At 43.7% G+C, this 13,233-nt stretch overlaps 1 protein-coding gene across 1 annotated transcript in view; it reads left to right on the forward strand.

Moving 5' to 3' along the window:
* Positions 1-8,226: 8,226 nt before the first annotated feature.
* mcm6 (minichromosome maintenance complex component 6) overlaps positions 8,227-13,233 on the forward strand; it is a 12,224-nt gene continuing 7,217 nt past the window's right edge. The window contains 10 exon segments of the mRNA XM_046321366.1: positions 8,227-8,428; positions 8,791-8,937; positions 10,122-10,232; positions 10,338-10,425; positions 10,542-10,574; positions 10,576-10,704; positions 11,006-11,171; positions 11,261-11,406; positions 11,547-11,697; positions 12,252-12,393. Coding sequence (XP_046177322.1) covers positions 8,331-8,428; positions 8,791-8,937; positions 10,122-10,232; positions 10,338-10,425; positions 10,542-10,574; positions 10,576-10,704; positions 11,006-11,171; positions 11,261-11,406; positions 11,547-11,697; positions 12,252-12,393 — 1,211 coding nt within the window. The 5' untranslated portion in view covers positions 8,227-8,330.

Raw genomic sequence — 13,233 nt, forward strand, 5'->3', positions numbered from 1 at the left:
AACTCACATGTACTTGCCAGCCTTTTTAAAGCAAGGATGTAGTCAGCCACAGTTTCCCCTTGACTCTGGTGACGTTGGTAAAATCTGAAACGTTCTGCAATGAGAATTGGCTAAGGTTTGAAATACCTTGAAAGAGTTTCAGTCAGTTCTGCACAGCAATCCATACTCAGTTGGACCCAAAACAGTGAGAAATATGTCTGCTTTCTTTTCATCTTTGATTTCATTTGCAGCCAGCCAATGCTCAAAACTCTCCTAATAGGAATCAAAATCCTCTTTTGTAGCCTCAAACTCTGGTACTCGACCAATGGTTGCCATTTTCACAGTTAATTGTTCAGTTTCCTTATTCCTTGTATTCCTTAATTTCTGAATTTTCATCTAATTCTTCACTTCAGAAATGTCTGCAATTACTTCATTCACTGCACTCATTTGTAATAATGTACACACCGTGTTAAGTTCCTTCTTCCTTCTTTTTTTCTTGAAAATTTTTCTCCACTGAGATCGCCTAATATCAATGGGTTCATTGACAGTTTTTTAAACGATTTAACCACCAGAGGGCAGTGTCGTTATTCTGGACTCCATTAGTCTTGCTACTTGGCAGCTCCTGAATACTGTACTAGCAGTGCTAGCAGTGCTTAGCCTTCTCTACTGGCGAAAGAAAAAAAACTGCGAAAGAAAAAAAAACTGACGAATTACATTATTATTTTGAGTTTCATTACTCACGCAACATTCTTCCCTTCAAGCAATGTCCGTTTATGTAGTTTAATCACTTCGTCGCCACTGTAATATTTGTGTTGTGGAGAAATGACCAGCCAGGAGACGGGAGTACAGTTAGTTTTCGTTTAGTCAAAACCCCTCGTGCTCTACAGTTCCCGGCACCCCAGTGCGGATGTGCATTTCCTATTAAGTGTAGTAACGTACCACTGCCGCAATGCATTACTGCTTATTAACAGCACAGTAACTAATATAAACAGATGTAGATCCCACATACTACAAGGAGTATATCACATCAGTCACTGACTTCATCAATAAGTGCATCGATGACGTCGTCCCCACAATGACTGAACGTACATACCCCAACCAGAAGCCATGGATTACAGGCAACATCGCACTGAGCTAAAGGGTAAAGCTGCCGCTTTCAAGGAGCGGGACTCTGACCTGGAAACCTCTAAGAAATTCCACTATGCCCTCTGACGAACCATCAAACAGCAAAGCGTCAATACAGGACTAAGATTGAATTGTACTACACCGGCAAGGCAGGGCTTGAAACTATTACAGACTACAAAAGGAAGCACAGCCAAGAGCTGCCCAGTGACACAAGCCTACCAGACAAGCTAAATTCAAGGCAAGTGACACTGAAACATGCATGAGAGCATCAGCTGTTCCGGACGACTGTGTGATCACACTCTCCGCAGCAAGTGTGAGTAAGACCTTTATACAGCTCAACATTCACAAGGCCGCAGGGCCAGACGGATTACCAGGAAGTGTGCTCCATCTGGCAGGTGACCAACTGGCAGGTGTCTTCACTGACATTTTCAATATGTCCCTGAGTCTGTAATACCAACATGTTCCAAGCAGACCGCAATAGTCATTGTGCCCAAGAACACAAAGGCAACCTGCCTAAATGACTACAGACCTGTAGCACTCAGGTCCGTAGCCATGAAGTGCTTTGAACGGCTGGCAATGGCTCACATCAATACCATTATCCCAGAAACCCTAGACACACTCCAATTTGCATACCGCCCAAACAAATCCGCACATGATGCAATCTCTATTGCACTCCTCACTGCCCTTTCCCACATGGACAAAATGAACACTCATGTGAGAATGCTGTTCATTGACTACAGCTCAGCGTTCAACATCAAAGTTCATTACTAAGCTAAGGATCCTGGGACTAAACACCTCCCTCTGCAACTGGATCCTGGACTTCCTGACCGGCCGCCCCCAGGTAGTAAGGGTAGGTAACAACACATCCGCCACGCTGATCCTCAACATGGGGGCCCCTCAGGGGTGTGTGCTTAGTGCCCTCCTGTACTCCCTGTTCACTCATGACTGCACAGCCAGGCACGACTCCAACACCATCATTAAGTTTGCAGATGACACAACAGTGGTAGGCCTGATCACTGACAACAACGAGACAGACTATAGGGAGGAGGTCAGAGACCTGACCGTGTGGTGCAAGGACAACAAACTCTCCCTCAACGTGATCAAGACAAAGAAGATGATTGTGGACTACAGGAAAAGGAGGACCGAGCACGTCCCCATTCTCATCGACAGGGTTGTAGAGGAGCAGGTTGAGAGCTTCAAGTTCTTTTGCTTTCAAATCACCAACAAACTAACATGGTCCAAGCACACCAAGACAGTTGTGAAGAGGGCACAACAAAACCTAATAGCCCTCAGGAGACTTGGCATGGGTCCTCAGATCCTCAAAATGTTCTGCAGCTGCACCATCGAGAGCATCCTAATGGGTTGCATCACTGCCTGGTACGGCAACTGCTCGTCCTCCGACCACAAGGCACTACAAAGGGTAGTGCATACGGCCCAGTACATGACTGGGCCAAGCTTCCTGCCATCCAGGACGTCTATACCAGGCAGTGTCAGAGGAAGGCCCTAAAAAATTGTCATAGACTCCAGCCACTCTAGTCATAGACTGGTCTCTCTGCTACCTCATGGCAAGCTGTACCGGAGCGCCATGTCTAGGTCCATGACGCTTCTTAACAGCTTCTACACCCAAGCTATAAGACTCCTAAACATCGAATCAAATGGCTGCCCAGACTATTTGGATTTCTCTTTTACGCTGCTGCTACTCTCTGTCGTTATCTATGCAAAGTCACTTTAATAACTCTACGTACATGTACATATTACCTCAATTACCTCGACTAACCGTTGCCCCCGCACATTGACTCTGTACCGGTACCCCCTGTATATAGCCTCGCTATTGTTATTTTACTGCTGCTCTTTAATTATTTGTTACTTTTATTTATTTATTTTTTTAGATATTTTTCTTAAAACTGTATTATTGGTTAAGGGCTTGTAAGTAAGCATTTCACTGTAAGGTCTACCTACACCTATTGTATTCGACGCATGTGACAAATACAATTTGATTTGATTTGATTTGCCTCCATTCAGCCACAAGAGCATTAGTGAGGTCGGGCACTGATGTTGGGCGATTTGGCCTGGCTTGCAGTCGGCCATCCAATTCATCCCAAAAGTGTTTGATGGGGTTGAGGTCAGGGCTCTATGCAGGCCAGTCAGGTTCTTCCACACCAATCTTGACAAACCATTTCTGTATGGACCTTGTTTTGTGCACGGGGGCATTGTCATGCTGAAACACGAAAGGGCCTTGCACAAAGTAGAAACACAGAATCGTCGAGAATGTCATTGTATGCTGTAGCGTTAAGATTATTTAGGGGCCAAGCACGAACCATGAAAAACAGCCCAAGACCGTTATTCCTCCCCAACAAACTTTAAAGTTGGCACTATGCATTGGGGAAGGTAGCGTTCTCCTGGCATCCTCCAAACCCAGTCTCGTCCGTCGGACTGCCAGATGGTAAAGAGTGATTCATCACTCCGGAGAAAACATTTCCACTGCTCCAGAGTCCAATGGCAGCGAGCTTTACACCACCAGCAGACACTTTGCATTGCGCATCGTGATCTTAGGCTTTTGTGCTCTGTTCGGCCATGGAAACCCATTTCATGAAGCTCCTGATGAACAGTTCTTGTGCTGACGTTGCTTCCAGTTTGGAACTCGGTAAGTGTTGCAACCAAGAACAGACGGTTTTTACACGCTACGTGCTTCAGCACTCAGCGCTCCCATTCTGTGAGCTTGTGTGGCCTACCACTTCGCGGCTGAGACGTTGCTGCTCCTAGGCTTTGCCACTTCACAATAACAGCACTTACAGTTGACTGGGTCAGCTCTAGCAGGGCAGAAATGTTATGAACTGACTTGTTGGAAAAGTGGCATCCTATGACAGGCCACATTGTAAGTCACTGAGATCTTCAGTACAGGCCATTCTACTGCCAATGTTTGTTGCATTGCTGTGTTCTCAGTTTTTCAGCAACAGGTGTGGCTGAAATAACTGAATCCACTCATTTGAAGGAGTATCCACATACTTTGGAACCATGGGGTGGCAGCGTAGCCTAGTGATTAGAGCGTTGGACTAGTAACCGGAAGGTTGCGAGTTCAAACCCCCGAGCTGACAAGTTACAAATCTGTCATTCTGCCCCTGAACAGGCAGTTAACCCACTGTTCCTAGGCTGTCATTGAAAATAAGAATTTGTTCTTAATTGACTTGCCTAGTAAAATTAAAATAAATGTAGTGTATCTGACTACAGCATGGTGCTACTGTAAACCTAAACAGTGATTTAATAAATTATTTGGTATCATGTATATAGTTTTATCAAAAAATTATTACTTTTGTTTCACTATTTGAATTTTTATGAAATTCTCTGAGGAGGATGGTCCTCCCCCACTGTTTGATAGTTATCAGGCCTTGTTACATAGCTATGAACACCACCATAGTAAGGACTCAGGCCACCAACACTTACAGTATAGGGGCATAAACAGTCAAATGCAGAAAAGCACACACTCAGAAGCGAGCAGGTGACCGACTGGTTTAGCGCCATTCTTTCAGCTGTGTTAATTAAAGACCACCCCACCTGAAACACACACACACACAGAGGAGCAAGAAAATAGTATTTCTGCACATAAGCAGGATGTTGGTGTAAAATAAAGATAGAAAGAAACACAGTAGGAAACATTAGGTCTCACAGTACTGCTACTACCGCTGCTGCTGCTATTGCAGTCTCAAGCAGTTTGAAATTTGACCCAAGTATGTTATTTGGGAAGAGAGGTGGTTGGTGAGTGACAAGAAGAGTCCATTTTCCCAGGCCCTTTCAAGCACTTCCCATACACACACACGGAAGTGGCAGAAACAGAAGTAGGAAGTTAACTGCCTCTCCCAGCATTAAAACAGAGCCTGTTTGTCTCAGCTTCCTGACGAAGAGAGGGAGGAAGAGGAGGATGAAGAGTGAAGGAAACAGAGAGAAGAGAGAAGGCAAATCAACACTCCTCAATAGTACCCATACCACAAACTCACCCCTCACCCACACACACTCTTATACAAACAAACATACACACACACACACAGATGCAATTGGCATACCCCACATCAAAAACTTCCCACTTCCAAACCCATGCAGCTGCTAATGGGTCAGTGGCACGAACAGGGGTTTGGTGATACACATAAACACACAAACACACATTATTATCATCTATTTATAGAGTATTCAAAACAGGAAGGACTTCCTCTCTATTTAGGAAAAGCAAACAGCTGGGAAAGATTTCTCACACAAACATTCCTGTACACACGCAGACATACACACACATGTAAAGATATGTCTACCAGTGTTGAAACACAGGCACAAATGCCCTCTGTTTATCCCTCATTCTTCTCATCAATCCTCTCGTCTCTACTCTACAGTGCATTTGAAAAGTTTTCAGACCTCTTGGCTTTTTCCACATTTTGTTATTTTACAGCCTAATTCAAAAATGTATGAAAAGTATTTATTTATCTCATCAATCTGTACACAATACCCAATAATGACAAAGTGGAAACATAAGTATTCAGGTCCTTTGCTATGAGACTCAAAATTGAGCTCAGGTGCATCCTGTTTCCATTGATCATCCTTGAGATGTTTCTACAACTTGATTAGGAATCCACTTGTGGTAAATTCAATTGATTGAACATGATCTGAAAAGACCTGTCTATATAAGGTCCCACAGTTCACAGTGCATGTCTGAGCATAAACCAAGCCATGAAGTCGAAGGAATTGTCCGTAGAGCTCCAAGATAGGATTGTGTTGAGGCACAGATCTGAGGAAGGTTACCAAAACATTTCTGCAGCATTGAAGGTCCCCAAGAACACAATGGCCATTCTTAAATGGAAGAAGTTTGGAACCACCAAGACTCTTCCTAGAACTGGCTGCCTGGCCAAACTGAGCAAACGGGGGCGAAAGGCCTTGGTCAGGGAGGTGACCATGAACCCGATGATCACTCTGACAGAGCCCCAGAGTTCTTCTGTTGAGATGGGAGAAACTTCCAGAAGGACAACCATCTCTGCAGCACTCCACCAATCAGGCCTTTATGGTCGAGCGGCCAGACGGAAGACAATCCTCAGTAAAAGGTACATGACAGCCTGCTTGGAGTTTGCTAAAAGGCACCTAAAAGACTCTCAGAACATAAGGAACAAGATTTTCTGGTCTGATGAAACCAAGATGGAACCTTTTGGCCTGAATGTACAGCGTCACGTCTGGAGGAAACCTGGCACCATCCCTACGATGAAGCATGATGGTGGCAGAGAGATCCTAGATGAAAACCTGCTCCAGAGGGCTCAGCACCTCAGACTGAGGTCTTCCACCAGGACAACGACTCTAAGCACAAAGCCAAGACAACGAAGGAGTGGCTTCGGGACAAGTCTCTGAATGTCCTTAAGTGGCCCAGCCAGAGCTCGGACTTGAATCCGATAAAACATCTCTGGAAAGACTTGAATATAGCTGTGTGCAGCGACGCTCCCCATCCAACCAGACAGAGCTTGAGAGGATCTGCAGAGAAGAATGGGAGAAACTCCCCGAATACAGGTATACCAAGCTTGTAGTGTCAAACCCAAGAAGAATCGAGGCTGTAATCGCTGCCAAAGGTGCGTCAACAAAGTACTGAGAAAAGGGTCTGAATACTTATTTAAATGTGATATTTCAGTTGTTTTTTTATTGATACATTTGCAAAAAAAATGAAATAACCTTTTTTCTTTGTCATTATGGAGTATTGTGTGTATGTAGATTGATGAGGGAAAAAACAATTTAATACATTTTAAATAAGGCTGAAATGTAGCAAAGTGTGTGTGTGTGTGTGTGTGTGTGTGTGTGTGTGTGTGTGTGTGTGTGTGTGTGTGTGTGTGTGTGTGTGTGTGTGTGTGTGTGTGTGTGTGTGTGTGTGTGTGTGTGTGTGTGTGTGTGTGTGTGTGTGTGTGTGTGTGTGTGTGTGTGTGTGTGTGTGTGTGCACGTGTGTGGTAGGCTACTGCCTACAGATGGTCTGGTCAAGTCGAGACCGATAGTTTCCTGTTGGTGAGACTGAACAATCGTGGGAAAGTCAGAAAGAAATGGGCTTCATCTTAACAGTATAAAGGGGCTTCCTCTCCTTTATATGCTCTGGTGTGAAAGAACTGAGCAGGTAAAAGCAAACAAGCACCTGGTAAGTATCCACCATATTGCTTATCACCGGTCCGGTGTTTTCAGAACAATGTACGTGAAGGACATGGGAAAAGGTGTACATGACATCCCAATACTCCAAAGTCTCCTCTCCCTTCAACTGCATCAATGATATGAAATACCAGGATTGGTGAATGACAGGTAGACATCATCCATATTCGTGTTGGCTACTGCTTATGAAGAAGATATGAGAGAGGAGGGCACTTGCCAGGGTGAACTGGTAAACTATGGTCCTTGTCCTTCCTCTGTTAAAACCACAAATTCCCAGTTTTTACCAATCCTTATTACTCCAAGAATATGACAATGCTGCACTTGAGAACATGCTCTATCAGTTCAACAGCTACATCCGGTGGAGAAACCTGGAACGTCACCCCACCAACATTCTGGATGTAGCTACCACTAGTACGCTCTTTCATTTTATGGGAAAATACACAAAGTTGCTTCTAACACGGTAACGATATTACACTTTATTAACTGTCTAAGGTCAGTTTTGCGCGTTCCACCTTTATACCAGGAGTGGGAAGGGAAGCTGGTCCTAGATCTGTCCACGCAGCACGCTCGTCACTAGTTACCACACCCACAAAGTCATAATTATGGCTAAACCCCACCTATTTCTACAAGGTAACTCTGATTTTAAACCTAACCCTAACCTTAATCCACAATTTAACCACACGGATAATCTTATCCCTAACCCCAATTTTAAATTAAGACCAAAAAACACATTTTTGTTTTCATGAATTTTTGATTTTGTGTCTGCGGCAACTAGTAACAACCGCAGATGGTCATAAAGCATACATTTTTCTAGCATGGAAGCCATGGAAGGAGAAAGGTCGATATAAATTTGCATAGCAACTTTTGATTGGCTATAATTCTTCATACGTTTGCATGGCTCAAGATACAACGATGTAATTGGTCGACTATGTCGCGCCAAATGTCACATGGTCCTGGTTTTCGCGCGAAAAATGCACTTTCTTTCCCACAGCGTGCGTTGTACAGTCAAAAGGAGACGGGAGTCACTTTAGAACTATTTCATATATTAATATTTTAGTTTTAATCCAGTGAAAATATGGATCTTGTACAGCCGACTCAGGAGAATGCGGGACAGATGGTGAAGGACGAGTTGGCAGAGAAATGCCAGAAGCTTTTCCAGGCTTTCTTAGAAGAGTAAGTGAAATAATGCCATGATGATGTTATTGTTCTTGGTACATTTTTAGCTAGCTAGCTAATAGCTATTGGATAGCTATCAAACTGTAACATATAGCTAAACGTCAATGTTATGGCTGGATTTACTTTATTAATAGTGTGCTAACTAACTATTTTAATCGTATTTTACCAAGTTTTTGGAACTGTTGAAACCTAGCTAGCTGGCTAGCTTACAAGCTAGTTAGAGTTGGCTAACACGATGTGCATGTCTAACATATCCAGTCTAGCTTCATACAAGTCTTCTATAACCACAGTTATACATCAGTTATACACAAAATGGGATGCATACAACTAATAAAAATGTTGTATTTCTGTGTGTGTAGGTACCAGACAGCAGACGGTGAGGTGAAGTATGTCCGTGATGCTGAGGAGCTGATCAGGCCAGAGAGAAACACTCTGCTGGTCTCCTTCACTGATCTGGAAGGATTTAATCAGGAACTGGCAACCACCATCCAGGAGGAGTTCTACAGGTAGCTACAGATCTAGAATCATATTTAAATCCCTCAATCCATCAGAGGGGCACGACACTCCATAAAACTCTAACAGAGCACTTAGAACTGGAGGTCGACCGATTATGATTTTTCAACACGATAACCAAAAAAAGAGAGTATTGGACGATTTTTATATGTATATTTGTAATAATGACAATTACAACAATACTGAATGAACACTTTTATTTTAACTTAATATAATACATAAATAAAATAAAATGTGTCTCAAATAAATAATGAAACATGTTCAATTTGGTTTAAATGTAAATGTAAAAAAGCTAATGTTTAAGTTCTTTACTCAGAACATGAGAACATATGAAAGCTGGTGATTCCTTTTAGCATGAGTCTTTAGGTTGTAGTTATTATAGGAATTATAGGACTATTTCTCTCTATACCATTTGTATTTCATTTACCTTTGACTGTTGGATGTTCTTATAGGCACTATAGTATTGCCAGCCTAATCTCGGAGTTAATAAGCTTGAAGTCATAAACAGCGCTGTGCTTCAAGCATTGCGAAGAGCTGCTAGCAAACGCAGGAAAGTGCTTTTTGAATGAATGCTTATGAGCCTGCTGCTGCCTACCACCGCTCAGTCAGACTGCTCTATCAATATCAAATCATAGACTTAACTCTAATATAATAAACACACAGAAATACGAGCCATAGGTCATTAATATGGTCAAATCCGGAAACTATCATTTCAAAAAGAAAACGTTTATTCTCTCAGTGAAATACTGAACCGTTACGTATTTTATCGAACAGGTGGCATCCCTAAGTCTAAATATTGCTGTTACATTGCACAACCTTCAATGTTATGTCATAATCATGTAAAATTCTGGCAGATTCAGTACTGTCTTTGTTAGGAAGAAATGGTCTTTACACAGCAACTTACCTTGGCTCCTTGCTGCACTTGCGTAACAGGTGGTCAGCCTGCCACGCAGTCTCCTCGTGGAGTGCAATGTAATCGGCCATAATCGGTGTCAAAAAATGACGATTACCGATTGTTATGAAAACTTGAAATTGGCCCTAATTAATCGACCATGCCGATTTGTCGACCTCTACCTAGAACCTTTGTGTGTTCATGTTATTGATGATCTTAGCGTTACTATGTCCAGCTAACAAGCTCTCTATTCTTCTTTCTGCTTCTACCTCTCCTCCACTTCAGAGTGTATCCCTTCCTTTGTCGTGCGGTGAGGAACTTTGCTAGGGATCATGGGAATGTCCCAGTGAATAAGGAGTTCTACTTGGCCATTCAGGACCTGCCCACCAGACACAAGTAAGAGACACATACCTGAAGACAAATGTTTCAAGTCACACAAATGGTGTTCTGTTCTCTAAGATGTTTTGTGTTTGACCTGACAGTGTTTGTTTTGTGTTATAGGATCCGTGAGCTGTCCTCCCTGCGTATCGGCTCTCTGGTGCGGATCAGTGCACAGGTAGTGAGGACGCACCCCGTACACCCAGAACTGGTGAGTCACACACCCACACATACCCACAGCTTGTGAGTGAGGCCAAATAATGCTTCCTAAAAACACTTGAGATGTTTGACATCTGTGTCTGATCCTCTCTGTTTTGCCTCCATCAGGTGAGCGGGACGTTCCTGTGTCTGGACTGCCAGGGGGGTGTGTCCGGACGTGCCCCAGCAGTTCAAGTACGCACCGCCCACTGTCTGCAGGAACCCCGTCTGCAACAACCGCGCTCGCTTCCACCTAGACACACACCGCTCCAAGTTCATCGACTTCCAGAAGGTAGACGTTTACATTTTTTGTCATTTTGCAGATGCTCTTATCCAGAGCGACTTACAGCAATTAGGGCTAAGTGCCATGCTCAAGTGAACAACGGCAGATTTTTCACCTAGTCGGCTCGGGGATTCTGTCAGATATCACCTCAACAACTTGGTACCTTCAGAATAGTAGGAAGGCACGCGTGTGTGATTGTTTGTGTGTCAGTAATGTTACGTGTGTGTGTGTCTAAGTCTGAAACTTGTGTGTGTTATGCGTGTGTATGTCTAACCTCTGTGTGTGTGTGTGTGTGTGTATGTGTGTATAGGTGCGTATCCAGGAGACCCAGGCAGAGCTGCCCAGAGGGTCCATCCCCCGCTCTCTGGAGGTGATTCTGAGGGCTGAGGCTGTGGAGACGGCCCAGGCCGGAGACCGCTGTGATATCACTGGCTCACTGATAGTGGTTCCCGACGTCTCCCAGCTCAGCACCGCAGGTATGTACACACACACACACACACACACTGGTATGACACGTACACAGGTCATACAGACACACAACAAGACTCATTTCCCATCTCTCTAGGTGTGCGAGCAGAGACCAGTTCCCGGGTAGGAGGGAGACAGGGTTATGAGAACGAGGGCCTTCGTGGTCTTAAAGCCCTGGGTGTCAGAGAGCTGTCCTACAGACTGGCCTTCCTCGCCTGCCATGTGGCTCCTACCAACCCCAGGGTACGACACACACACTCACCCAAACATCGAGAGACACACACACAAACTCTCATACTATTTCAGGCTACAAACTAGTATACATGTAATGCATGCATGTACAACATTTGTTTGAAGGGAGTTGTAATCGTGTGTGTGTGTAGTTCGGAGGGAAGGAGCTGCGTGATGAGGATCAGACGGCAGAGAGCATCAAGAGCCAGATGTCAGTTCAGGAGTGGGAGAAGGTGTTTGAGATGAGCCAAGACAAGAACCTATACCACAACCTCGGCACCAGTCTGTTCCCAACTATACACGGTCAGTACTGCACTGTTACTATACTACTACACCACTACCATATTACTACAACAACCTCAGCACCAGCTTGTTCCCAACTATACAACGTCAGTACTACACTGTTACTACTACTATACTACTACACCACTACCATATTACTACAACAACCTCAGCACCAGCTTGTTCCCAACTATACACGGTCAGTACTACACTGTTACTACTACTATACTACTACACCACTACCATATTACTACAACAACCTCAGCACCAGTCTGTTCCCAACTATACACGGTCAGTACTACACTGTTACTACTACTATACTACTACACCACTACCGTATTACTACAACAACCTCAGCACCAGCTTGTTCCCAACTATACACGGTCAGTACTACACTGTTACTACTACTATACTACTACACCACTACCATATTACTACAACAACCTCAGCACCAGTCTGTTCCAAACTATACATGGTCAGTACTACACTGTTACTACTACCATGTTATTACCACAACCTTTGCATGTGGTATTCTGTGTGTGTGTGCAATGTGTGTATAATGTGTGTTTGTGTAGGTAACGATGAGGTGAAGCGTGGTATCCTGTTGATGTTGTTTGGGGGTGTTCCTAAGACCACCATGGAGGGAACGTCTCTCAGAGGAGATGTCAACGTCTGCATTGTCGGAGACCCCTCTACCGCCAAGAGCCAGTTCCTCAAGTAAGACCTCTACACCCTGCACACTATACACTCCACACTGTACCTACATGTACAGTGCCTTGACTTAGGCTATTCCACATTTTGTCAATTCGGTTAGTATTGTGGAGTAACTGCAATGTTGTTGATCCATCCTCAATTTTCTCCTATCACAGCCATTAAACTGTTTTAAAGCCACCATTGCTCTCATGGTGAAATCCCTGAGCGGTTTCTTTCCTCTCCAGCAACTGAGTTAGGAAGGACACCTGTAGTGACTAGGTGTATTAATACACCATCCAAAGTGTAATTAATAACTTCAACATGCTCAAAGAGATATTCAATGCCTGCTTTTTTATTTTGATCCATCTACCAATGGGTGTCCTTCTTTGCGAGGCATTGGAAAAGCACCCTGGTCTTTGTGGCTGACTCTGTGTTGAAATTCAATTCTTGGCTGAGGGACCTTACAGATAATTGTATGTGTGTGGTACAGAGAGGAGGTAGTCATTCAAACGTCATATTAAGCACTAGATTTGCACTAGTTTTTTGAGTCCATGCAACTTATTATGTGACTTACTCCTGAACTTTGTTTAGTCTTGCCACAGCAAAGGGGTTGAATACTTACTGACTTACTGACTCAAGACATTTCAGCTTTTCATTTGTGATGAGTTACATTTTTTTGGGAAAAACACAATTCTGCTTTGACAGTATGGGTATTGTGTGTAGGCCAGTGTCCAAATATCTCAAGTTAAAACATTTCAAATTCAGACTGTTACACAGCAATATGTGTGAAAAGTCAAGGTGTGTGAATACTTTCTGAAGGCACTGTATGAGACTCCTCTGTCAAAAATCATTCCTCAAGTGAAT

Source organism: Oncorhynchus gorbuscha, linkage group LG22, assembly GCF_021184085.1.
Source record: "Oncorhynchus gorbuscha isolate QuinsamMale2020 ecotype Even-year linkage group LG22, OgorEven_v1.0, whole genome shotgun sequence".
Classification (NCBI taxonomy): domain Eukaryota; kingdom Metazoa; phylum Chordata; class Actinopteri; order Salmoniformes; family Salmonidae; genus Oncorhynchus; species Oncorhynchus gorbuscha.